The sequence below is a fragment of the Tiliqua scincoides genome, chromosome 1, assembly GCF_035046505.1.
Source record: "Tiliqua scincoides isolate rTilSci1 chromosome 1, rTilSci1.hap2, whole genome shotgun sequence".
Lineage (NCBI taxonomy): Eukaryota > Metazoa > Chordata > Lepidosauria > Squamata > Scincidae > Tiliqua > Tiliqua scincoides.
In genome coordinates this window covers 67805510-67832643 of record NC_089821.1, presented here as the reverse complement: position 1 = coordinate 67832643, position 27134 = coordinate 67805510, and the positions used below count along the sequence as shown (strand labels likewise).

The 27134-nt window shown below is 46.4% G+C and overlaps 2 protein-coding genes across 2 annotated transcripts; both read left to right on the top strand.

The window, feature by feature from the left end:
- Positions 1-16643: 16643 nt before the first annotated feature.
- LOC136644531 (olfactory receptor 9I1-like) lies at positions 16644-17594 on the top strand. The gene has a single exon (XM_066620496.1). The coding sequence runs from the start codon at positions 16644-16646 to the stop codon at positions 17592-17594; it is 951 nt and encodes a 316-aa protein (XP_066476593.1).
- Positions 17595-24357: 6763 nt separating this feature from the next.
- LOC136636397 (olfactory receptor 5AP2-like) lies at positions 24358-25290 on the top strand. The gene has a single exon (XM_066611439.1). It carries the CDS (start codon positions 24361-24363, stop codon positions 25288-25290), a length of 930 nt encoding a protein of 309 aa, XP_066467536.1. The 5' UTR covers positions 24358-24360.
- Positions 25291-27134: the final 1844 nt, after the last annotated feature.

Sequence of the window (27134 nt, the reverse complement as noted above, 5' to 3'; positions counted from 1 at the left end):
CCTAGCATGCAAGGGCCTCACTCTCTGCAAGTCTTTGAGGGATTAGGACATTCTCTTGCACTCACTCTGCCACCTCAGCAGAATTTAGGAAAGGGTGAAAGTAGAGACAACACAGATCCCTCAAACAGTTCAGCAGTGTGATTTCAGCTCGGTGAGTTAGTTCTGTTATTCAGTGTTTCATCTCCAGCGTCAACTTCCCACACTGAATAGTTAGGAGCATGTCCTTACATACACTTTGGGGTTATTTAGCACTTCTCCCTTTTCATGAGCATTTAGGAGAAAATTTTAAACCAAACTGCCTCATGAGTGCAGCTCTGGGGCAGCCCAATCCTGAACTGCCGGAGCTGTGGGACCCGGCAGCTCCACAAAGTTCTCCCGCCGGATCCAGAGCCTCCCGTGCTACCACAGGAGGCTCCTCGGGAGAAGGGGACGTTCGTAAGGGAAGCAGTTCCACAATGGGACTATTCACTTTAGCGGCGACTATTTGGTTGCCGCTAAAGTGAAGGCACTCGTGTAGGGCGAGCAGCCCTACCCGATTGCCCTGTGTGAAGGAAATCAAATCTCACCCCTTTATGGCCGGGTAATCTTTTTATTACCCTCAGGGTGATCAAGTGGCCATAAACCCTTATGGTCACTGAGCACCTGCAGATCTCTCCAAGACTGATTGCCAAATAGCTCCTAAACTGCAGAGCTTCCACTCCTGATAGCCAGGATAAATTTGGGGAACCCTCCCCTTGAGTCGTACTCCAGCTGACACCCTCTTGGACTCAGCTTAATAAAAAGGAGTAGACTCCCATACAGGGTCCCCAGGGTCCACCCCGGCCACACTGGATTGCCTCCCACAACCAGTCCCTGTGCTCCCTTCCAATCCCAATAATCCAGTCAGTTGTAATAAGTAGGATTTATTGCATAAAGGCTTAAAGCAGGGTTATACAGACAGCACTGCATAGTCTAAAATTTAGGAATTTAGGCAAAGAGCATAGCATTACAATACAACACTCAGTCTAATAAAACAATAACAACTACCCCCTAACTCTAACTATCACTCACCAAAGTCTTAGCATTCCAAAATCTGATCTAGCCCATCTTGCTGCAGTCAAGTTGGGTTCACTTCTGCCAGAGCAGTCCAGGATCTCAGGCCCCCTCAGCCAGAGACAAAGTCAGCCTAGCATAAGCGTCCCTCCCTCACCTTTATAGGTCTCCTGACCCATCCACCAATCAGAACTCGGTGCCAGCCGAACCTTCTAGGGGTGAACGTGCCACAAGCCTCCTTACTCATGGTGGAATCCCCCCTCCCATCCCGAGACACTCACAGCTGAACCCTGTTGTAAATCAAGCTGGCCTTGGAGCCCACTTGGTAGCTTGGTATGATATCAGAGGCCCTGTGAAGCAACCTCCTCCACAGTTCTCCCAGGTTTGGTATGCACTAATTAATGTTGGATACAGCTGGGGTCTGACACTGGGGCCTACCAGCTGGCTACAAGCAGATCTTTCCTTATTCAGATATTACCTGGTCCTTGATTTCCCTTTTTGTCACACCCTGGATCTCTGCGGACCCGCCTCTCCCTTGTCCCCGGGAATGCCCCTGATCATGCCTCCCCCTCCACGGAATGCCTCCTCCACGCCCCTGGCAACGCCCCTATTCCCCGTTCCACAGCCTGGAAGTTGTAGGCACTGCCGAGCTGCGGAACACGGGTGCCCACCGCTTGGTGGCTCAGCACTGGCCGGAGCTGAGCCACCTCTGGTGGGAGCCTGGCAGTAAGCCCCACAAATGTGCCTTACAGCATGTTTGTGACTGTGGTCTGCACTGCGGAGGCAAGGTGCGGACCATAGGATTGGGCCCTTACTCCTTGCTTTTCTCACTCTTCACTGTAATCCTATGTTGCCACTAGAAAGTTTCAAAGAACTGTAATAACTATCATGAGGATGGAAGAAAGCAGGAATTCAGTTAACTAAAGTAAATGCCACCATCACAGGATGTCTTTCCTACCATAGTCTGATTTTTTTCTCAGGTTGGAACGGAGGTTTTCCCAGAGATAATTTAAAGATTAATAAGTCCTAAACAAAGAGTTTTGAAGCACCTGGTAGCATAACCTTCCATTGTTCACAACCCACTTCATCAGATGCATGAAGTGTTTCTCAGAGAAGTGCCAAACTGCCATGACAGATATGGCTTGTGACAATTTTAAATAACACTTAAATGTTTATAAGATCAAAATCAACACAGTGACCCCTGAACAACCACACAAAAATAAATCATGAATAGTCCTTCATATCCTTGTCCAGCCTACCAGTATAGAAAAAGGAGATATTTGCACCCTGAGACAGAAGTACTGACATCAGAAGGCTGAACTTATGTACTGACATAAGCAGAAGGCTGAACTTATATACTGACATTCATAGCCCCAGGGCACATAAGACCTAAAGAGCTCCTGAACATCATTGGTCTCCAAAGACATAACACAATAATTGTTGCCAGCTCTACAAGGAGCTGGTGTTATAAGCTCCCTCTGGCCTGGGCACCTGGTTTTTCTTCTCCCCCTCAGGGCTTGCAGATCTGAAGCACATAGTGTAAATATGTTCTGATTATTTCACTGGCAGTTTTAAAAGCTTCTGTAGGGTCATATGTAACTTTACGTTGTTGAATGTTTAGAAGAGTAGACTTGAATAGGGTTAAAAAGGCCCTTGCTGCAAAATAGCAAGGATAACCTATCACAATTAAACGCTCCTATATACCCTCCCACCTCACTGCCCTAACAACTTACAGTAAGAAAGAGGTGCATGTTGCAAATATGACCACAGTAGCTACCACCACCCCTTTGAATAGCCAGTCCTTCAACCTAGGGAAAGCTGAAGGCCTATGGGTTAAGCCCTTGTAAACTCTGAGACCCACAGACTGCAGGTATTCAAGGCTCAAGCATGGTTTGCTTTAGTAGTATGACTGAGTGGCTAAGCAGGACTTAGATGGATCTGTTTCCTCATGTGCAGGCCTGGAAACACACAAAGATTTTATTAAAAAATAGAATTATAGTTACAATACATGATAGGCGTTTAGGGTGCAATCCTAACCAACTTTCCAGCACTGAGGTAAGGGCAATGCGATTCCAAGGTAAGGGAACAAACTTTCCCTTACCTTGAGGAGACTTCTGTGACTACCACCCAACTGCAGGGTGCAGCACATGCCCCACTGTCACAGCTGCATCAGTGCGGAAAAGTTCTTTAGGATTTGGGCCCCAGTTACTTAAGACTAGAGAATAAATACAAATACACATGCACTACTAAAAGCAGTGATATGGACAGACGTCCACAATGGAATGAAAAGAGAGTGACAAGCAGCCAACCAACTCCTGCCCTAGCAACAGGCTTAAATGCCTTGAAGTTATCTCCTGACCAACCGGAGGCTCGGGCCAGCCAAAGCTAATGGAAGATGACCTCATCAGATGATGCAATGCCATGCAAATATGCTTTCCCCCTGAAGACTCATAGCTGCACCTTGTTATTCTTAATTGGAGCTTCTTGGTGCTGATGTGAAGGTCAGCTTATGAGGCTTCAGAACTTGGCCACTGTTGAGAAGGCCAATAAGGTGCCTCATACTATCCAAAACTGCATGGCTTCTCACAGAAGCTTCAAAATGGTTCCTGGCCTACAAAATGGAGTCAGTCAAAACTAGAGATTTTACTATGTTCATCACATAGCCCCTGGGGCAAAACGGGACTACATACTTTCTAACCCCTCCCCCGATCAGCCTATGTAATTCAGGGAGCAATTCTATCCTGCGCTGGAACAGGCAAGCCAGCGCAGGATAGGGGCCATAAGCGGCTCAGCCAGAGGCAAGGGGAGATATTTCCCCTTACCTCAATGTAAGGACCGCTGGCCCCTATGGGTCTCCTCTTCAGGTGGCACAAGTCTGAGGAGAGCGGAGAGGCTTGAAGTCCCACCTTCCTGCTCCCCGCCCGCTCTCCCACCCCTGGGACTGCCCACCAGATGGGCCGACGCAACCTGTGCAGAGGAAGCTGGCGTGGAGGCTTGCATCAGCCTCTGTGGCCGGCTCTTCTCTGAATGCCAGCCCGGCTTCCTCCTGAGGAGGCGCAAACTTTCCTTATGATACGTTTGCAACCCTCCTGGGTCAGTGCAATGGACTTGCACTGGCCCAAGTTAAGGGCTGGATTGCGCCCTTAGGCAGAGAGTAGGTATGTCACAAAAGGATGCCTAAGGAGTAGGTAGAGTTCCAGAAAAGCACACAAGCCAAACCTACTAAGGAAGGTGCCATTGAAATATTGCATTTCCCAACAGGTGAAACAGTAGAGTAGTGAGCCTGGTGCAGGGGAGAGTGACCTACATGGGCTCTGTGGATTTACCACACTCTCCATGGGGAGGGATACACTTGGGTGGTGGACAGTGGATGGTGGAGCACAGACAAGCCTCCTGCCCACACCTGTGCCAGTTTGGCTCCAAATCAGAGCCATTCCAGATACTGCGGGGGGGGGGGGATGTGCCAGTGTAGGAGCATGATGTGGAGTGACATGAGGGCATTGTCATGTCACCCCGTCCCAGATGCCAGCTGGCCCATCTATGCTGCTGACGTGAAGCGTAATTCTGAGAAATGACATGTAGATTATTCAGAGGGAGAGGTGGGATATAAATAATGTAAGTAAATAAATAAATCTGAAAATTAGGAATTCTCTGGATCCCAGTTCTCTGTGTTAAGACTACGTTATACATGGTCATCCCTGGGTCTGTGGTGTAGTCTTTTATATGTGTAATAATCAAGTAAAATGAAGCAAACAAAGGTAACCTGAGTAAAAAACTGGAACCTAAGGGGGCACAGCTGCACTGGCAGTGGAAACATGGATAGGATTCGGCCCTTAGGCAAGAACTAGGGCTGATTAGCAGAGGTCATAAAAACTGATGCAGAGCATTGTTTTACCTCTGTGTACTCTTAATGTGCACTTTGCATCATACTGTCCCACAGTGTGTGTGTGTGTGTGTGTGTGTGTGTCTGTGGGAACACTCTAATGGCCAGACAAACTGCACAGGGAATAATTACCAAGTAAGTAAGCTGCAGAGTTGTGCATCTTATCATTAAAAATAATAGAGCCTGGTACACAGGGAATGCCAACAACAACTTGTCACTAATAATGTCCTCTGTACATAATTTATGGATTCATGTGCTTCTCTTCTCCAGAGTACAGAACGTGATGCAGAATGCAGTCAAATACTTGATTTAATGTAATCTCACTAGACTGAAGCAGAAGTTGCTAATAGGAGCCAGAGCTGCTCATTGAACAGAACACCTACTTAGTGCCCTAAAGCCAGAATAGATGCCAGCCAGTTTGCCACATCTGTGGATCTCAATTTCCTGAATATTGTTTCTATCTTCATGTCATTGCCTGTACTCTCAAATTTCCTAGATCTCAATCAATGTAGAAAATGACTTTTATTGTCAAGCAGAGGACAGTTTTAACATAGCACCAACATTGTGCAAATATTAGACCCATGCTCTGTATTAGTGAGCAGTGTCCTTATTTCTGATGTACTTGAGCTCTACATGCACACTGCCTGTTAAAAAGTTATAACTAATCACTGATAAGGATCTCTGATAGCTTCCTTGTGTATTTCTGGTTAGCTTTATGAGACTTGGGGTGCAATCCTAACCAGCAGTTATGCTGGCATAGAAGCCTCTGGAGGGTCGCAAACATGCCGTAAAGCACATTTGCGCCTCCATGGGAGGAAGTTGCATCGGCACATCCAGATGCGCCAATGCACGGAGGCCAGCGGAGGCTTCCGCAGCGGCTTCCTCCCTGCCGCTTGTGCCAGCGCACCCATGCCGACACAAGCGGTGAAGGTAGGCATGGGGGGCAGGGAGGAAGCGGGAGGGGTGTTTCTGGGTGGGGGGAGGGCGGGAGATGGGCGGCCCCAGGGGCAGGTGTGCGGGGAGCCGGGGGCAGGACTGGGACCCGGTGGTTATGCCGGATCCCAACCCCCGTTCCTGGGGAGAATGGAGTGGCTTCGAGCTGCTCAGCTGTCCTCGGACTTGTGCCACCTCCAGAGGTGGTGCAGGTCCGAGGAGACCCATTAGGGCACACAGCCCTTACCTAGGGGTAAGGGGAAGAGTTTCTCTTTGCCCCTGGCTGAGCCACTGTATCCAACGAACTGTTAATTTCGCCTTCAGGCAATGCCAAAACAAAAGTAAACCAATGCCATGTGTTCTAGATACACACTAAACTAGAAAAAAAGGGTAGACCTCATTATTGGGGTCTAGGAATTTTGTGAACTGAAGTGAGTGACCAACAACTAGGGCCCAGTAGTTCTGCTCTGTAGATGTTTCACTTTTCCATATTTGAATTGTACTAACGCATGTTGGTACTTTTGGAGAAGATCTGGGCTACATTCCCACTACAGCTTTAATCCGCTTTCCAATACACTTCTGGAAGTGCACTTGCACCCCAACGCAATCTGGGGTGACTGTAGTTTGTTAAGGAATCTGAGAGCTGTTAGAGCTACCCTTAATAAACTACAGTCTCCTGAATGCATTGGAGGGAACAGAAGGGCATTGAAAGTGGATTAAAAATGTAGTGGAAACACAGCCCTGAATAGGCTGAGATTGAAGTCCCCAAATTTATTTTGTAATAAATTTGTACACAGTAGTTCATTTTTGTCAAGGCCTGGACCCCTGGAAGCCTGGACCCTGGTGATTTGCCCCCTGCCCCCCCCCCCTCTTCAGGCTTGGTGAGAAGGTGCTGTTTTTCTGGTCTATATAAATCTGTACAGGGTGGCCGCATATCCACAGATCCCATATCCATGGTTTCAGTTAACCACAGATCAGGTCTGTGTCACTTGCCCCCTGCGTGCCCCATCCTGAGGCAAGGGAAGCTCCACAAGGGAGGCCTTGCACATCCACCTGTGGACTCTGCCAGGCTCAGAATGACCGTCAGAGGTGAAAAAACATCTGGGTTTTTTGGTTTTTTTTTTTTGAAAAGAACCAGAATTGATGTTTTCATACCTTTAAAAGGCTTCCCTGATCCTCATAATGCCTTTTAATGGCATAAATATGTCAGTTCTGGTTTTTCTGAAACAACTGGACTTCTGCCTACTGAGCCAAGCCTCTTAATGCTGCTTGTTGTGTTGTATTGCAACACGAGGTCTGGGGGTCCTGTGCATACCACCAGACACCACCTCAAGTACCACTGGTGGTAAACATGCAACTGGTTGAGAAACACTGACTTAAAGCAATATCCAGGGTTGGCTACTACTGGTCATGCAAACTGATGCAAAGCACTATTGTACCTCTGTGCTATGCACAGATGCTATGCACAGATGCTCACCCATCCATCTTTCTCTGCATTGGCTGATGGTGGAGTGAATGTTTGGGACTGACCCAAACTCCACTGCTAATTGGAACCAGAGCTTCTGACTGAACAAAGTACTTACTTCTGCCCTGTGGCCAGAATTGATGCCAGCCTGTTTGCCACCTTTGTAGATCTCAATGTCCTGAATATTGCTCCTGTCTGCATGTCATCGCCTGTATTCTCAAATTTCCTAGACCGCAATCAATGTAGGAAATGACTTTTCTCTTGAAGAATGGTACAGTTTTAATAAAGCACAAACCCTGTAGAAATATTGGGTCCATATATATATGAATACGAGTGAGTGATGTCCTTATTTCCAAAGCAATTCAGCCCTAGCTATACATTGCCTGTCAAATAGGTATTGCCTGTCCACTTGAGTGGATTTCCTGTGCATTTCTGGTTAGTCTTATGAGCCTGTTGCATGCCAGTGAGTGTGTGAGTCCGAATTATCTATATGATGACAAAATTACATTGAGCTGAGCAGCCCTGGATTAACTACTAAGCAATATAAACACCTGCTTAAGGCATCAAGGGAAGGGGACACCACAGAGCTAAATTTTCCAGTGCCAGCTTTACCATGGACCATGGCGCAAAAAAACCCAGTTAACCAAAACAAAGTCTGGAAAAACATCAGACAAATGGCTTAAGAAAATACTTCCAAAAATCGGAAGTGACATATGGAGGTGTCTGAAGACCTTTCTGAGGCCTGCAGAGGACTGCAGAATGGGTCACCATAACAGGAGAGGCCTCCAGCTTCACCAGGAGCATCACAACCCAGAGCAGAGGACGAAGTGGGGACACCATAATCTTTTCAGTGCATAGGCCCTCTAAAGGTCTTAATCCGGCCCTGATGTTGGGCAGAAAAGTGAGAAATGATACTGGCAATAATCCAAGATGGCATAATGTGGAAAAAGGGTGTAGTAACTTTTAGTCCTGTGTAGTTAGGACAGAACACTGATTTAAGGATACGTAAGAAGGTGCTGTTTTACAGTTCTTTTAAAGGGCCAGATCCAAACGCATGCGTGTCAGCTTACCATTGGTGTGCACTGTTGCAAATGTACTGTAAGGCACATTTGTAAGCCTTTACCATGGACCCAGTACTTGAGCTAGCCCAGCACAAGCCTGTGCTGGACCTGTTGCAGCTCTGGGCCTGCATTCTGCTGCCTGGTGGTCATCCAGACCGCCTGGTGGCGGAGAGGTAAGTGGGCATGTGAGGGAGATGTTCCGGGGTGAGGGGAGGCAGGGACAGGGCTTGGAGGAGGCGTGGTTGGGGCAGGAGAGGGGTGGGACCGGTGGAGCTCCACTGCACCAGATCCTGAGCCTGTGTGGGACCACACGGCCCGACACAGGACACTCCAATTCTGTGCCAGGAATGGAGCCGCCACAGAATCAAGTAGCCCCATTGCAGGGCTATTCCCTTACTCGGGGGAAGGGTATGCACTGCAATGGCTGTAGTTGTGTAAGCAACATAACAGTGGCTGATAGCGCACAGTCATTAGGACAGGTGTAGAGAGCTCTGTGCACACAGCATGTCCATTCTAAACTTAAACGGTCAATAATCTCATGGTGACTTTACCACACTAAACCCAAATGTCAGAATTTAGACAGCTGTGGGCACAATCCTAACCCACTTTCAAGCACCGACATAATAATAATAATAATAAAACTTTATTTTTATCCCGCCCTTCTCCCTAACGGGACATAAGGGCAATGCAGCTCCTAGGTAAGGAGACAAACATTCCCTTACCTTGAGGAGGCCTCCATTGATGCCCCCCAACTGCAGGATGCAGCACACGGCACAGCTATGCCAGTGCTGAAAAGTGGGTTAGGATTGGGGCCTAAGCAGTGCTTTTTTTGTTTAAAAAAAAAAAAAAAAAAAGGTGCAGGAACTCACTTGTTAATCTTTTTATTTATTTATTTATTTATTTATAAACCATTTTTTATTGGAGAAATAAAATATTTTTATGTGCTTTCCCCCTAAAGATGAACTTACTTCTGAGTAGACATGCATAGGATTGGGCGGTCAATCTCCACATCCCCTTCCCCCTAGCTACTTTTTCTACACATGGGGAAAAATACTGTACAGGTGTACTTGTAGCATGTAGTATGTAGTGTGGCACTACTTTGAGGAGAGGAAGCAATTAATGGATTCCGAAAAATGGCTTACATGAGTTCCATGTAGTAAAATTACTCTAAGCATCTGTGGGAGTAAGAACAAAAAAGGAATTCTTACACAAGAGGGGTCCTTAGGTGCACACAGAAACAGCTACATTTGCAAACAAGCGATTAAATATGGTTTAATTCAGGTATCACAATACTCTGTGTCTTTGGGAAGGTGCTTGGCATGCAATTGTATGTTCTCTGCTGCCCTGAGCAGCTGCTGTGCATTGCTGGAGAGGAGCTGCAAACTCTGGCTGGCGAAGGGCATGCTTGTGGGGGAAGGATGAGGAGGATCTTTAGCAAGGCTGGACAGCACGTTGTACACACGTAGAATCCCTTTTCACCTGCCCTTTGCATGTGAAAACGGGTGAAGATATATATCTCTGCCAGGATTAAGAGTCCAATCCTAGGTATGTCTACTCTGAAGTAAGTCTCGTTCTAGTCAATGGAGCTTACTCCCAGGAAAGTGCCTAGGATTGCAGCCTAAGACCCCAATCCTATGCATGTCTACTCAGAAGTCCACTTTAGTGAATGGGGCTTACTGTGGATAGGATGGCAGCCTTAGAGTCCAATACTGTGCCTGTCTACTCAGAAGTAAGTTCCATTATAGTGAATGAGGCTTACTGTGGATAGGATAGCAGCCTCAGGGCCCAATCCTGTGCCTGTCTCCTCAGAAGTCAGTCCCACTAGAGGCAGTGGGGCTTCCTCCCAGGAAAGTGTGGAGAGGACTGCAGCCTCAGAGCCTCTCCTCTGCCTGTCTACTCAGAAGTCGGTCCCAGTAGAGGCAGTGGGGCTTCCTCCCAGGAAAGTGTGGAGAGGACTGCAGCCTCAGAGCCTCTCCTCTGCCTGTCTACTCAGAAGTCGGTCCCAGTAGAGGCAGTGGGGCTTCCTCCCAGGAAAGTGTGCAGAGGACTGCAGCCTCAGAGCCCCTCCTCTGCCTATATCCTCAGAAGTAAGTCCCATTAGAGGGCTCACTGCGCCCTCACACTTGTCAGCCAGAGTTGCCTGGTGCAGGAGGAAGGGAAAGGATGGGGTGGAGGGAGAAGAGGAGCCCTATGGGGGGTTGTGCTGGGCTGGGCTGGGCAGGGGAGGCTGGGGAGACCCTCATTCAGTGGCTGTGCTTTCGAGGGGAGGGAGGGAGGGAGGCAGGCACCGGGCTGGGAGGAGGAACCGAGCGTGGCGGCTGCTTGTTGTGGGGAAAGCCCATCAAAAAGGTGCATTAAAAAGGTGCCGGAATACCGTTCCTGTGCATTCCATTAGAAAAAAAGCCCTGGGCCTAAGAGTGGTTTCTTTGCTTTGTTCATGTAAAAACCAGACCCTGAGAGAAGTAACTCATTGTTTATGGGTGCTGATGAAGTGTGGCCTAGAAGGCAGCTCTCCTAAGAAAGAACCATAGAGTCTAAGAACAGCCACATTCTATCTTCAGAGCCAAAGAGACAAAAATAATTTGAAACACACCCAAAAAGTCTGTACAGAGCAGTAGCTCGATGCTGATCTGACCTTTTTGTCCCAAGAACCACCAAGGAAGCTTACTAAGAGTTATATACTACAATACATTCTAAAACTATATTGATTACTCTAAAAATAGAGATACAATTTCAAAAAAAGAAAGAAACCTACTGCAGGAAAAGGAACCACATTAAAAAATGTACCTAGTGGCAGCATCGTATCAATTTCAGCTTTTCCCCTGAAAGCATTAATAAGCAATCATATTTTTACCGTAGAAGGTGAGCTAGAAGGTGACCAGTGATTAATCGATAGCAATAATTAGTGTGTGGTCTGTCTTGGCTGCCTGTCATCATGGGAAATGCCACCAAGGGAAGACTTCCCGTTGGTTTAATGAATAGCATCTATGTGTCTTTAAATAAGATCAGCACTCGTAGGGTATGTCAGCACAGTATGAAGGTAGACCGGCTTCACCACAGGTAAGGTAGGAACTGTGAAATCGGGGATAATCATGGAGGTTGAAGGCTGTGCCAAACTTTCATAGGGAAATATCTTAGGGGGAGAGTCTCTGTTTACAAGTAGGATAGCTGAGATTTCTTGAATTCATTTTTCTGCTCTTGCAAACAAACAAAAACAACCACAACAAAACTCAAATATATTTTAATGAATTCCAAAGTGATGGTTTTTTTTTTAAAAATCAGTTTTAGTAGCTGGACACCAATGAATTTCATTTTCTTTTATTCAGGTTATATCTTAATAAACTATAATTTCTGGACTGAGGAAAAAAATCTTTGCAAAAGTTATATGTTAGAACAATATACAGATTTTGGTTTGATAAATTATTTGATAAACTGCAAGGTGCAGCATAGTCACACCTATGGCCTAGTCCTACCTAAGGGAGTATTATGATAGTGGAATGGTGTTCCACCATCATAACACTTATGTCAATGGTGTGCACAGTGTGCCTCCAGTGGCCATTTTGCAAGTGCCGCCACACTGCCAGAGTCCGCCAAAGCAGGTGGTGGGTGGTGGTGGATAGAACAGGGAGGGGAGGAAAAAATTTTCTTACTGCAAGGAGGCCTTCAGGACCCAAAACTCCATGCACCCCTTTGGTGCAGCAACCGGCACCTGAGCACATAGGTAGAATTGGGCTGTTACTCAACTGCCACATGCACGTGTTAACACTTGGTGTCATCAATGTGTCTAGGAGGTCTGTTGCTATGTGATACCTTTGCCATATACAGAGTCCTGCAGTGTCAAGCACAGCCGTTTAGGAAGCAGCGGTGCAGTATTAGTTGTGCTAGACTTGTGGACTGGGCTGACAAGAAATTTCAAAGACTGCTCCGTAGTGTTTGTTTTATATGTGCAGGGCCAGCTTTAGGCCAATTTGATCAATTTGGTCAAATCTGACCCTGCGCCTGCCCCTCCCCCTGCACTGCAGGGGACAGTGGGCCGCCCGCAGCCACAGCCAGCACTTCGGATGGAGATAAGCCTCCGTGTAGAGGCTGGTGTGGCAAGCATAGCTCTCTTTGGGGCCTCCTGCCCCACCCTTGCATCCAATTGGCCCCAAATCAGGCCACTCTGGAAGCAGTTGGCATTGATGTGACAACATTAGCACATCACTGCTCCCTACTTCTATGAGGATGCGCCTCGCTCCAGGCACCATTGGCCTTGGCAGAGGGCCTATGGCGCAACCTCCTGATTTTAGAAATGGGTTATGTCAGAATGCCAGATGCAAGGGAGGGCACCAGGATGAGGTCTCTTGTTATCTGGTGTGCTCCCTGGGGCATTTGGTGGGCCGCTGTGAGATACAGGAAGCTGGACTAGATGGGCCTATGGCCTGATCCAGTGGGGCTGTTCTTATGTTCTTATGTAAAAATTTATTTAACAAAAAGAAGAACCCTCCTAACAGTACCAAGCTGATCTGGTTTTTTTTTAAATGCTCCAAACATCCCAAAGGCAGAAATTTTATTCACACTTTCTCAGCAGTAAGCCACATTGACTATAATTGTTAAAAGCATATATGTTTGTGAGTGCGTGTGTGTGTACTGTTGAAAGTATTTACAAAGTAGCCTGATAAAAGTACAGATCTGCAACATTTCCCCAAATGCAGTCACATACCATGATAGCATCAATTCTAATATATTAAAAATAAAGTACACATTGAAATGAATGGGGACCCACCTAAAATTGGTTCGCGACTCACCTAGTGGGTCCCTACCCACGGTTTGAGAAACACTGCTGTCTATATGGAAGTAGAAGTACATAGTTCAGACATATGATGCCTCTGTCTACATCTGATTGCCCACATACCAAATAAGACCTGAGACAAGGATTTTTGGATTATAAATGGGTCACAGCTTTACTGAACATCAAACATAAACTACAAAGAGTCCTCACTGTCCTTGTTTCTGATCAGTGTGTACACCAACCTTGGGGGAAATGGCTCTGCTTCACTGTCAATACCTTCCTCCTTTTTGGGACAATCCCACCTTTGCTCCAATCTTCAGATCATCTCATGACAATTTCAATTTATCACCTCCACTCCCTATAAGGATTCAAGGTAGCTCAGGATTGGACTGGACCTCTCAAGTCAATCAGGCCTTGAGTTTGTCTTTGCACCTATTGCTCAATGGGGTAGTACCCAATTACAACTATTGCTCAATAGGGTAGCATACCTTAAAAGAACTGTGACAGAGCATGGTCCAAATCTCACAGCTCTTCTAAAATGCTTCATGTGCCCCTTTCCTTTTTTTTTTAAATAATAATAATAATAATAATAATAATAATAATAATAATAATAATAATAATTATTATTATTATTATTATTATTATTATTATTATTATTATTATTATTATTATTATTATTATTATTATTTCTACTTTGTAACTTAATAATTGCAGTCCCTCTTGCTTGGGGGGGGAGTATTAAAACACACTCTGAATCAAAGCCCACTCTGGCAAGACCCTCTAGCCCTAACCCAGGAGCTCACTGAGCTAATGCCTTGAAGAAAGGTCATGAGTAGAATAGCTTTAAAGACAGCTGCTTCTGTACTATGAACAGCATTCATCAAAAAATCAAAGATAGATAATAACTGCTTGAGGTGAATGGGCATCTTTGTTAAAGTGCTTGTGGATTCTCCTTCACCTACCTACATAGGGCTGGCCTTAGGAACTGCACGGTCTGATTAGAAGCAGTTGGTGGTGGGGCCCTCTGCCATAGGTGGGTTTACACGCTGAGTAAAGAAATATTTTCTTTTGTCTGTCCTAACCCGCCCAACACTCAATTTTAGTGGATGTCCCCTGGCTCTGGTATTATGTGAGAGTGTAAAGAGCATCTCCCTATCCACTCTGTCCATCCCCTCCATAATTTTGTATGTCTCAATCATGTCCCCCCTCAGGCATCTCTTTTCTAGGCTGAAGAGGCCCAAACGCCGTAGCCTTTCCTCATAAGGAAGGTGCCCCAGCCCCGTAATCAGTCGCTCTCTTTTGCACCTTTTCCATTTCCACTATGTCTTTTTTGAGATGCGGCGACCAGAACTGGACACAATACTCCAGGTGTGGCCTTACCATCGATTTGTACAACGGCATTACAATACTAGCCGTTTTGTTCTCAATACCCTTCCTAATGATCCCAAGCATATAATTGGCCTTCTTCACTGCCGCCGCACATTGGGTCGACACTTTCATCGACCTGTCCACCACCACCCCAAGATCTCTCTCCTGATCTGTCACAGACATCTCAGAACCCATCAGCCTATATCTAAAGTTTTGATTTTTTGCCCCAATGTGCATGACTTTACACTTTTAAGCTTATTGTAAACTTATAATTTACTTAATTGATTGATTTGATTTTGTCATATGAGGGTGTCAAAAATTTTCCTGCTTGAAGATGTCAGTTCTGGCCATAACATCATTCCAGGTTAATGATATCACTTCCAGTGTGTCCCAACAGATTGTCATTCTAAAAAGTTCTAAAAAGTGGATCTTGATGCTAAAATGTTTGAGAACAACTGATAGAGAGTAGTTCCTGTTTTCAACCCTGTTTTCAACTCAGACAACATTGTGTTGATATACATTTCTTTGTACTAGATTGAATCAAGAGATGGCTGCCCAAGGCCAGCTTCATGCTTCACATCAATTCAGCACATAAATGAATGGGCAATGAATACAGACATGTGATCACTCATAAAAATATGGAGGGATAACACAGATTTTCACCCTACAACCTAACCTTCTTTTTTTCTTTTGACCTGGATACTGGTTATTGAATGTAAACATCAACAGCATTAGCCTGGCCACATATCTATGAGGTTCATTTGAATTGTAAAAGAATATCCAAAATAGTGAAAAATGGCATTACAATTTTTGTGGCTGACACTAGTAGTCCAAATAACTCGGGGGGGACGACCCATTTTTTGTTAGTTTGTCTAATACAATGGTTGGCAACCTTCAGTCTCAAAAGACTATGGTAGAAGCCTACAGCACCCGGTATTCCCAGGCGGTTTCCCATCCAAGTACTAACCAGGCCTGACCCTGCTTAGCTTCCGAGATCAGACGAGATTGGGCATGTGCAGGGTGACAATGGTTCCCAAACTTTTTAGCATGAGGACCACTTTTTAAAATGACACTATCGGAACCCACCTAGCTTTATGAGAGTTTTTGAAAAGTGATCTAGAAATTGATCTACCTAATAATGAAAAATGAATTGAGGTGTTGTTTTTTTTCCTTGTGCAAATAAATAAATAAATAAAATCATTACAAGTAATATTTTTTGTTTGTTATTTACTAAGGGCCCAATCCTATCCAGCTTTCCAGTGCCGATGTGGCAATGTCAACAGGACACGCGCTGCATCCTGCAATGAGGGCGCAGTCACCGAAGCCTCAAGGAAATGGAAACTTTGTTTCTTTACTTTGGGGCTGCATTGCAGCTGCATTGGCGCTGGAACATTGGATAGGATTGGACCTTTAGTTACTTATTTAGTTAGTTTGCAAAAAAACAAACACCACCACCAGAAATGAGATCCATTTCTCATAATGAGGCAACATAATGAGGCAGCTGCAAGGCTTACGGGGGTTAGGCCCCAATTCTAACCAACTTTCCGGTGCTGGTGTACCCATGCCATTGGGATAGTTGCCACATCCTGCAGTGGGGAAGCAGTCATGAAGGCCTCCTCAAGGTAAGGGAAGGTGTGCTCCCTTACCTTGGGGCTGCACTGCAGCTGCATTGTGGCTGGAAATTTGGATAGAATTGGGCCCTGAGTTATGTGGCCCGGCCTTCAACTGCCCCTGCTGCCTGTCATGGATGGACTTGGAAAAAACACACCAGAAAAAAGATACTCAAACATTTAGCTCCTCAAATTTACACAAGCTTGCAAACTGCTAGAGCTCAGCTCTTTACAGGGTAGTTGGCAGTTTTTGATATTTGAATAGTCTCAAGGCTTGCAGGAATTAGTTATCTGATCTCTCTATCACCTATGTTTTCATCGGAGGCACTGTGGGACCCACTAGAAATCGGGTCACAACCCACCTAGTAGGTACTGACCCACAGTTTGAGGAACACTGATCTAATACACAATCATGATACACCTTAGTTTTTCAATGTGAATTAGGGTCTGCTCCATTACTGACAAAATTTATTCTGCATTTAGATCTTATTCCTGTATCTTGATTAATCTGACTGGAACCATGCAAGAGGAGAATGGGACCCAAGTGTCTGAATTCGTCCTCTTAGGATTCTCAGATTCTTCTGAAGTAGAAATACCCTTGTTCTTTCTCTTCCTATTTATTTACCTGCTGACTCTGATGGGGAATCTGGGTATGATTCTGCTGATTCAGACTGATCCCCTCCTGCAGTCTCCAATGTATTTTTTCCTCAGCAACCTGTCCTTCCTTGATGTATGCAACTCCTCCATCATCCTCCCCAGGCTACTGTATGATCTCCTGACAGACAGGAAGGTGATTTCATACAATGCATGCGTAACTCAATTGTGGTCCTTTGCATTCTTTGCCACAACAGAGTGCTACCTTCTGGCTGCCATGGCTTATGATCGCTTTGTTGCCATTTGTAACCCTCTGCTTTATTCAGTCACCTTGGACAAAAAAATCTGTCTCCAGCTTGTAGCCAGCTGCTTCCTGGTGGGGTTTGTAAATGCCATTATCCAAGCTCGTGGTACTTTTAGGTTGTCTTTCTGTGGCCCCCATGAAATCAGCTCTTACTTCTGTGACATTCCTCCCTTGCTACGACTTTCCTGCTCAGACAACTATATTTCCACAGTGGTACTCTACGTCCTCTCCACTTTTGTTGTGGTGGGAAATGGAGTGATTGTTCTCATTTCCTACTCTTACATTGTTTCCACCATCTTGAAGATGCGATCATCTACAGGTAGGCGCAAGACCTTCTCCACCTGTGCCTCACACTTGACAGCCATCGTACTGTACTACGGATCACTGACATTCATGTATGTGCAACCTGGAGGACTTGAGGCTGTGGAGCAAGACAAAGTAGTGTCTGTCTTCTACACCATTGTGATCCCTATGCTGAACCCTGTCATCTACAGTCTGAGAAATGAGGAGGTGAAAAAAGCTCTGAAGAAAAAACTAAGCAAAAAGATCTTTCTTCAGGTGCCAAAACTGTGAGATGTCTCCTTGTGCAGATTATATCAGTATTGCCCAGTGCTGCATGCACATCTGGTGGTACACAACCTCAGCAAGTTCAATGCATTTCATGTTTTTCACTAAGGGTGCAATCCTAAGTGTGCCCTGAGCCGGTGCAAATCTATTGCATCAGCCCGGGAGGGTTGCAAATGTAAAGTGTTTTCGTGCCTTCCTCTGAGTAAGTCATGCTGGTGTACTGGCCTGCAGAGCCCATATCCAGCCTCTGTAGCGGCAGCAAAAAATGTGCTCATGCTGGCTGAACTTGGCCGACGTGGAAGTCTGGGGGTGTGTGGGGAGGCCAGGGAGGGGGTGTTTCAGGGTGGGGAGGGCGGCCTGTGGGTGGGTAGTCTTTGAGTGGGAGGCGGGGCCAGGACCTGGCAGTTTATGCCAGATCCTAACCCCATTCCTGGGCAGCACAGAGCAACTTCAGGCTGCTCTGTTCTGCTCAGATCTGCACCACCTCTTTATCTGGTGCAGATCTGAGTAGCCCGATTGGGGCTGCTGCGACTCTCCTGGGAGTAAGGGGAAAAGTTTCCCCTCGCCTTGGGCTGAGCCTCGACCAACCCCAAACTTGCACTGGATATAGCGCAGGCCCACTGGCCTTCCTGTTCCAGCACAAGTTAGGATTGCGCTGTAATTTAATTTTAAGTTTACTTGTCAACATTTAAGAACTTCAATATAACTTTTTGGAGAACAGCTGTTGGCGCCAATCAGGTGCTGGCAGCCGATTGCCCCCTCCCTGCCTTGTGCTCCAGGGCTGAGGCTTGAGCCATGGTTGGGGGAAGTGGCTGGGGAGGCGGGACTTGAGCTCCAGCAAGGAGCGCACGCTCTGGCTGGAGCTCAGTTTGTTCCCGGCTGGCAACCCCGCCCGCCTGCCTTGTTAGCCAGTCTGGGATTAGCTGGTCGCCTTCGGGGGCTGGGTAGGAATTTTTTGCAGTCATTCTGATTGGACCTTGGAAGGCTGTTTTTTCGCCTACCTCAGACTGGCAAAGGGTGGTGCAGTTATTAGGTTAGTCTGGGTTGGTCACTCCCAGTGTGGGCAGGGTACGTGCGGGGCTGGGTAGGCAGGTACTTGGCTCGGTGTTTATCCAAGGCAGCAGAGTGAGGGGTAAGTCTGAACCGCTCCTATGATGCCTGACCGGCTCCAGGAGGCAGGCAGGCGAACCCCTGGCCTGGACTGACAGGATGGTGCGGCTCGGCCGGCTAGCCTGAAGTCCAGCAGCCTTGCCCCCCTTTGGGGGGTGGCGGTGACAGACCTAAGCTGGCATCTGACAGCTGGAGCCTCGAGCCAGGTAGTACGCCCAATGAGAACGCAGGGGGAGGCAGACGGCTAGGACCGTTTCCCCCATATGGGAACACGATTGATGTTCAGTGTTATTGCCCTGCTGCAGTTAAAGTTCAATAAAGTGGCCCATTTTCATCCAAGCCGAAGTCTGGTGTCTTTATTTGCAGGTGAGGGGGTAATGAAATTTGTCTACGATTTATTTGGGAGACCTCTGCTACAAAAAAAAAAAAAAAAAAAAAAAGGCTTCTGTCTGAATGTTGAGGCAAGCATATAAATCTGTAGTTTGCCAAATGCAATACCTTTATATCCAAGAAAACATTCCTCATTCAACAGTGTCCAAAAATGGGCATGTTGGAAAAATAAAATGAGTGTAAATTATAACTTTTTCCAGAAAATTTAAAATAAGGTTTTCCTATTTCTCCACACCCCCCCCCCCACTGTGCCCCCGAAACATTTCAGTGAAAAGGAAATGTCTGGAAAGCATAATCTGCTGGATCTCTCACAGAGTAGAAGATCATCTTCTAATCTGCCCATAATAACTGGAAAAAATGCAGAAGCTGGTTCCAAAAGTAGTTGTTTATTACAGGTTTGTTGTTGTAATTTCTCATTCATGTGTATCTACATGCATGCAATCATGCATGCATACATACTACTTGCATACAAAGGTGCGGCAACACCCATTCAGCATCTGTTGCACACCTGGCACGCACCTGTAAATAGCATATGTTCTTGGTGCCCTCTGGGTGTCTTTTATTACAGGGTGTGCGATGGTGGCAGCCACAAATGGCTGGAGGAACATGCTGGACTTGCCCTGGAAAGCTGCCTGGGATGCATTGGGCACTAGCCTGGACTACGCCAGTGCCGTTACCTGGATCATCAAGGACGGGGAGGGGCCCATCCAGGCTCTCCTTCACAGGGTCCTGACTCAGGGCGTAGCTAAGGGATCTGGCACTCGGGGCACAAAAATTATTAACATCCCCCAGGGAGACAGATGCCCAGAACACTCCCTGGGGCCATATAGGAGGTGACCTGAGGTGTGGAGAGCCTGTGCACAGCCTCCCAATGCCGTAGACCACCTCCTGGACACCTGCTTACCTCCACTGTTGGGGGTGTGGGTTGGCACCACCTCAAGGCCTGGTACCCTGGGCTGTGTCCCCCTGCCCCTCCTTAGCTATGCCACTGATACATTCACAAGTGTGTGTTGTCTGCCATTGGCCACTGCATCTCTCTTGGGCAGGGGTATCCTGCTGGCAGGGGAATGTGCCTGGGCTGATCTGTGGACCTCCATGTGCCTTGAGGCACCTGCTGCAGTGGCCCACTTGCTCATTTATGCCACTGTGTGGATGTGGTGCATATGGAGCCTCCTGCCCATGCCCAGCTCTCTGGAATCCTCTTGCACACTTGACAGCATGGCCGTGGGTATGTGGCCCTCCCTGTCCCCCCTGCACCTGCCTACTAGGTATCCTAGCAAGGAATCATGGGCTGCCCCCCTTGGGGCTCTAGGCTTGGGCCCTGCATACCCCACATCTTTCCCTGGGACTGGCTGGGAAGATACAGGGGTTTCCGCCTGCTGACAATGAGAAGTGTATGATCAAGTCTTTTATTCAACTGTATCAGTAAAAGAGCAGCAATTGAAAGAGAAACACGCAAGTGAGCTTGCCATCCATCTCCACCCACTGTGAGTTGCACAACAGACAGCCAAGCAACAGCTGCCAGTGAGGTCGGGTTGCACTCGCTGGTTCACTGTCTGCCATGGAGTTTGCAAGGCCACGGGGGCCTGGCTGGATAAGGCAGGTCAGCAGCCTTGCTGAGCAGCCGCTAGCCTCTCATTGGTCACTGCAGGCAGGGAGGTTATAGGTGTCCCTTGGGGTCTCTATCCTAAGATAGAGGTATCTCTCTATGGGAGAGCTGCCTATGGGGTGCAAGGAGAAGAGTAAGGAGGACTTCACAGCAGCATCGTTCACATCTGCTCACTGGCTTGAGATGCATGCTGGCTTCTTTGGTACATCAAACGGGCTTCTGCACCGGTGGGGCTGTCATTGAGCCAGCATACCTGGTGTTACACCTATGTGTCTTGTGGATAGGATTGTGCCTTTAATTAGTTCCACAAAGCACATGTGCTGTTATGAATCCTCATAGGACTTCTACAGCCTAAGATAAAAAGCCCTGATCACTTCTGGAAGTCAAGAGTCATTCCCTTTTTCCTTCCATTCTTGGCCTGGACAATCTGAAACTGAATGATTACGACAATAAGTTTCAATGGGACATGGATACGATCAGAAGAGGATGATTTAGGAGCCTTTACCAAGTGGACACATCATGTCCATTGCTGTGAAACTAGAGACACGTATTTAACCTGCATTTGCATTGTTAATCTTTTGGTTTCACCTGGAATAAAAGGTAAGGAACTCTTCATGGGCCTTTGTAGAGTAGCCTCCAAAATGGTTTTCTGACAGCTTTACATTTGATTTCTATCTTCTCAGTTGGAAGTTCTGAGGGCAGGGCTGGCTCATCCATGAGGCTGACAGAGGAACGGACTGGGGGTACCCAACTGCACCAGCTCATTAGCCTCCACTGCTCCCTGTCCTCCTCCCTGGATCAGAAAAGGAAGAGGAGAAAGGAGTGGAAAAGTGTGGAGGAGAGGAAAGCGGTGGGCTAGAGCGCGATACTGTATCCACCGTTCTACTCTCCTCCACGATTGCCTTTCTGCTCCACCCCCTCACCCTTTTCCAATCCAGGGAAGGGGAATAGCAGTGGGGGCTTGGCATTTGGGCACTGCCTCAAATACTGGGAGGTCTTGGGCCTGCCCTGTGGGAAGTCACGTGCTGGAGGTTATTCAAAAGAACAGAACACGGGGAATTTGGAATAGGAGCCATAGATTCCTTTGTTCAAGACTAGGAGGAAGGAACCAACTAATGCTTTGCTCCACAGTTTAGTAAACTAACACACATACACACCCACATTAATAAGAGACATTATTACCTTGTCATCAAAACTTCAAAGAAAGGGAAAAAAGCTAGTAAAAAACTTACAGCCCAGTCCTCGTTCCCTCCCAACTATAGCATGCAGGTGCCCCCAAATGGACAATATGCTGTGGTGGGAGGTGGATCAGGATACTTGGGAGAAGCAAGGGAAAATATTTTGCCTTTGTGCCTCCATAACCCCTTTGATCACATGGTCTCCTCAGGCCTCTGCCAGCTATATAGCTGGGCAAGTCCAAGGAGAAAGGGGGAGTGTGTTTGGAGGGACTGGAAAGGATACCGTCCTTGCACACATTTCTCATGCTGTTTGCGCTCCAGAGTTTTAAAGAATCTTCATCAAAGAAGCAACTCAGTCAAGTGGGTGGGCTTGGAGAGGCTGAAGATGACAGAGGCCAAGCAAGGGTGATACCCCTTCCTGATCTGTCTGAGTCACAAAGCCTCCACCTCCTACTCTGCATGTTTCAGCGGCTTTGCGATCTGGCTGCCACCCGTCTGTTCCTCCACCTCAGAAGGAGGAATAGGGAGTGGCAGCCAGGTCACAAATCTGCCAACCCTCTTGCAGGAGAACCCAGACATGTGACATCACAACGTCTCTGCTCTGGGTGCCATAGCATATTGCCCATTTGGGGGCACCTGTATGCTACCGTGGGGAGGGGACGAGGACTAGGCTGCTCTTAGCGATGCCACTACATCCGAGCAGGTGCTCTTGAAGCCTAGAGCAGTTTAGTAGAGCCCAGGGGCACTTCCAAGCCCTTCGGATCAACCCAAGACTTCTGCTATAATAATTTGCAGTGAGTTTTGCAAAAACAGAACCCCAAATCTGCCACTAAAACCAGCTTAAAACCAGATCTCTGAAAGCCCAGCTCCTCTAACTCCATAGTTCTGAAATAATTGAATCCAGGTTACAGTGGTAAAGGAAATGGCTTCAAAAGCAGGTCATGACTAACATGGATAACACCATTAATATTTTAGAATGTAAATAATGCAGGCTCCCAACGTCACCCATGGTTTTGATACTTTCCTCCCTCCCGTACATGGCCAGTCCCAACTTAACCTTCATGTGAACTTGTAGTGATGGCAAGTATGATGAGTGAACCACGAGATGGTGGGCATGGAGAGTTGTCATGGTTAGACACCTGCTGGGGTCTGCACCCCAGCATGAGGCTCTCTGCTGCTGTAGTGCTTCTCCAGAGCACTGCTCTCCATCTTCCCACAGTGGGGATTAAACCCAGAAGGAAAGAGAGGTCAAGTGAGTGAATGAGGGGGCAGCAGCTGCAGTTCCTTCTTGCACTCACCTGCTAGTGTATCTAATGCAACTTTGGAGTGGAGGTGAGGCAGTGAGAGGAGGAGCAGCAGCAGCAACCACTGCCTCCTGTTTGCCTAAACTACATGTTACATCCTATGGAAAATCATGCCCTCAAAGCAGTTCTTTAACCTTACAGTGCTATTGTAGCAAACAGCACTTTAAGGGTTAAATAACTGCTTCAAGGCAGGAAAAGGAACAGAGGCAAATTGCCTCTATCTCTGTACCCCAGGCTTAATTTGACACATGTCCCTGCATGGTCACTACACACAAGTAAATGCAAGCCTTTAGTGACATCATTGTGTGGTAAGAGTAACATGTGGCCTGGATCTAAGTTGGTACCGTGGGAGGGTTGTGGGAAAACATCCCATATCTGTAGGTGGCCCACTGCTGCCTGGTTCCCATATTACACCAATTCTTGAAAGAGCGCATACCTGGGCAAAGAGGCGGGAAGCTGCTTGCATGGGCTACAGATATATTGTGTGAATCAGCACTCAGAGTCACAAGTTACAACTCTCATTGCCAAGCCTTCAGCCTGGAGCAATGGTCTCGTGGTTGAGTCTCTGAGAACCCCCCTCCAGTGCCTGCAAATATACAATGAGATATAAGGCACTGCACAACTTGAACACTTGCTGAGGATGTCACATTGAATGGTCACAGATAGCTGAGGAATCTCTCCCCCTCATTATGTTCTAGCTGTGGTTCTCAAACGTTTAGCCCAAGACCCACTTTTTAGAATAAGAATCTGTCAGGACCCACCGAAAATGATGTCATGACTGGAAGTGACATCATCAAGCAGGAAAATGTTTAACAATCCTACCCACACTTACCCAGGAATAAGTCCCATTTATTATAACTGTAAAAGCATATACATAATAGCTTGTTAAAAGTATAGATGTTTAACATTTCCCCAAAGCAGTCACATACAATGGTATCATCAAGTCTAATCTATTAAAAATAAAATACTGAAATGAATAGGAACCTACCTGAAATTGGCTTACGGGACCCACAGTTTGAGAAACACTGTTCTATAGGTTTGATGTCAGGGTTTGAAAGGGGAGAATTTAAATAATCTGGTGTTTTGTTTTTTTAAAACTCACCCTCTTACATAATTTCAGCTCCAGGACTTTTTGTTCATATTTCACAAGTTGCAAAAATGCATGAGGTGAGGATCTAGCGATGGAGAACCACACCACCGTGACTGAGTTCATCCTCCTTGGACTGACAGATCAAGCAAAACTACAGATCCCTCTCTTTGTGATCTTCCTGGGCATTTATAGTGTGAGCTTATTGGGAAATCTGGGCATGATCCTATTAATCGTAATCGATTCTCGGCTTCACACCCCCATGTACTTCTTCCTCTGCCACCTGTCCTTTGCCGACTTCTGCTACTCCACTGTCATCACTCCTAAGATGCTGGTGAACTTTCTAACTGATGTTAACACAATTTCATTCCAGGGGTGTGCTGTGCAGTTCTACTTCTTTGGCTCCTTTGCGGGCATTGAAGGTTTCCTTTTGGCCGTGATGGCCTATGACAGGTACAATGCTATCTGCAACCCTCTCCTCTACAAGGTCATTATGTCTTGGAAACTCTGTACCTGCTTGGTAGCGGCCTCATTTCTAGCCGGGTTCACAAATGCAGCGATACACACCTATTTCACCTTCCACCTCCGGTTCTGTAATTCTAACATCATCAACCATTTCTTCTGTGACACGCCTCCTCTCCTAGCACTCTCTTGCTCTGACATACACATCAACCTGGTCATCATTTTTATTTTTGCCAGCTTCAATGAACTGAGTTGCCTAATCACCATTCTCCTCTCCTACACGTATATCCTTTCTGCAATCTTACGGATCTCCTCTTCCGAAGGCAGACGCAAAGCCTTCTCCACTTGTGCCTCCCACTTAATGGCTGTCACCATATTCTTTGGAACGATCTTGTTCATGTACTTGAGACCCGGCTCCAGCCACTCTATGGACCAAGACAAAATTGTATCTGTCTTCTACACTGTGGTTATCCCCATGCTGAATCCCCTAATCTACAGCCTAAGGAACAGGGAGGTAAAAGAAGCTCTGAGGAAAGCAGTGTTCAGGAAACCACACATTTAATACATTGTGAGTCCAATCCTATGCACGTCTGTTCAGAAGTAAGTTCCATTATAGTGAATGAGGCTTATTCCCAGGTAAATGTGGATAGGATTGCAGTCTGTCCTACAACCTGCCCTTGTATATGTTGGTAGTGGCCTGCCTTGAACATAATTGTACTTAGGGATTTACCCCTGCTGATTGGGCAAAGAGGCACCTTTCAAAGGAGCATCTTCTTATATTTAGCAGGGGGACAACAATAGTCCCCTCTTTACCCCAGCATGGCATCTTTTCCAGCAGCAGCTGCTGCTGTTGTCTCTTTTGCATCTCTTTTCAGACTGTGAGTCCTTTGGGAATAGGGAGTCATTTGTTCTTTTGCTATGTAAACAGCTTTGTGATCTACTTTTTTCTGAAAAGCGGTATATAAATATTTATTATTAATAATAATGGAGGGTTGAGCCTCTATTTGCCTGAAGATAACATCCGAAGGTTGCCAGTTCGAGGCCACCGGCACCGTGTGACCTTGAAGCAGCTGCCAAGCTGAGCCGAGCTATTCCATCTGCTCTGAGCGTGGGAGGATGGAGGCCAGAATGTGCGACCAGATCAAGAAAGAAACATCTGAATGTTGTGGTTTCTTGAAAGATAGAAACCTTCTTTCAAATGGTAAAAATCCCTATGGGGATTTAAAAATTGCCTGCCTATGTAAACCGCCTTGAATAAAGTCCAAGAAGAGAAATCTAAGAAAGGCGGTATAGAAATACCTGTATTATTATTATTATTATTATTATTATTATTATTATTATTATTATTATTAATAATAATAATAATAATAATAATAATAATAATAATAATAATAATAATAATAATAATAAAAAGTGACTGCTAATAGCTGATTTTATCCAATGGTGAGATTCTTCCTAGCTTATGTGTTTGGGGGGGGGGGGAGCTTGCACAGGAAATCTAATAATGTGTAAATTAACCCGTTTCTGCCCAGCCCACAGGTGTACCATTTGATTCCTGTTGCATTTATGCAACGCTAGGCAGAAATGGCTTAAGTATGTATCTCTTTCCAGTTGCATCCAGAAGGAACACTTGCGAGCTCTGGAGTGTATGCAGTGAAATACGAGCTGTTGTATAAATTATGATACTGACTTGATAAATTATGATACAAGAGCAATTTTGGGGGGGGGGGAAACCACACACACACAATGAAGCAAATCAACTCAGTTTTGATTTAGTGAATGACAACTGGCTCTTCTGCAAATAATTTATCCCCTGGACCTGTTTTGGATGAAATAAAAGTAGGGAATTCCAAGCATGTGATTCAGTCTGACCCCAAATCAAGGCCTGGGGGTGGGCTATAGTGCAGTGGTGGACTGCTTGCCGTTCCTGCAGAAAGTTCCATAGTCAATCCTTGGTATCTCTAGTTAGACAGAGAAAATGTTCTGTCTGGAACCCTGTAAAGAGGTGCTGCCAATCAGTGTCAACAATGTGAAGCTAAATGGATCAATGGTCTAACTGAGTATAAGGCAGCTTCCTATGGTCCTATGGATATGTAAAGCTCAGGCAGATGCCAAGCACTTCAAAAAGGGTGCTGATGGAAATGTAAGGCAACAAAGCAAGTTTCAAAATAATGAAGATGTGCTTTTAAAGGAATGGAAAAGTTGTACTTGGCCAGTTGCAGATCTACCATTGTCTTCTATGGGGCAAATGCCCTAGGCGCGAGACTGTAGGACTCCACCTCCATAGGTCCATTTTGATTTATGATTTATTCAATTGCCACTGGCTGTCAAGGGCCCAATCCTGAACTGTGCATGCCAGCTCAGTACGGGCTCACAGTGTAGCAAATGTGCTGTAAGGCATACCTG

Bases quoted from the DNA above. Each gene is read 5' to 3' on its own strand.
- LOC136636397 (XM_066611439.1), top strand. From the start codon at position 24,361: ATGGAGAACCACACCACCGTGACTGAGTTCATCCTCCTTGGACTGACA.
- LOC136644531 (XM_066620496.1), top strand. From the start codon at position 16,644: ATGCAAGAGGAGAATGGGACCCAAGTGTCTGAATTCGTCCTCTTAGGA.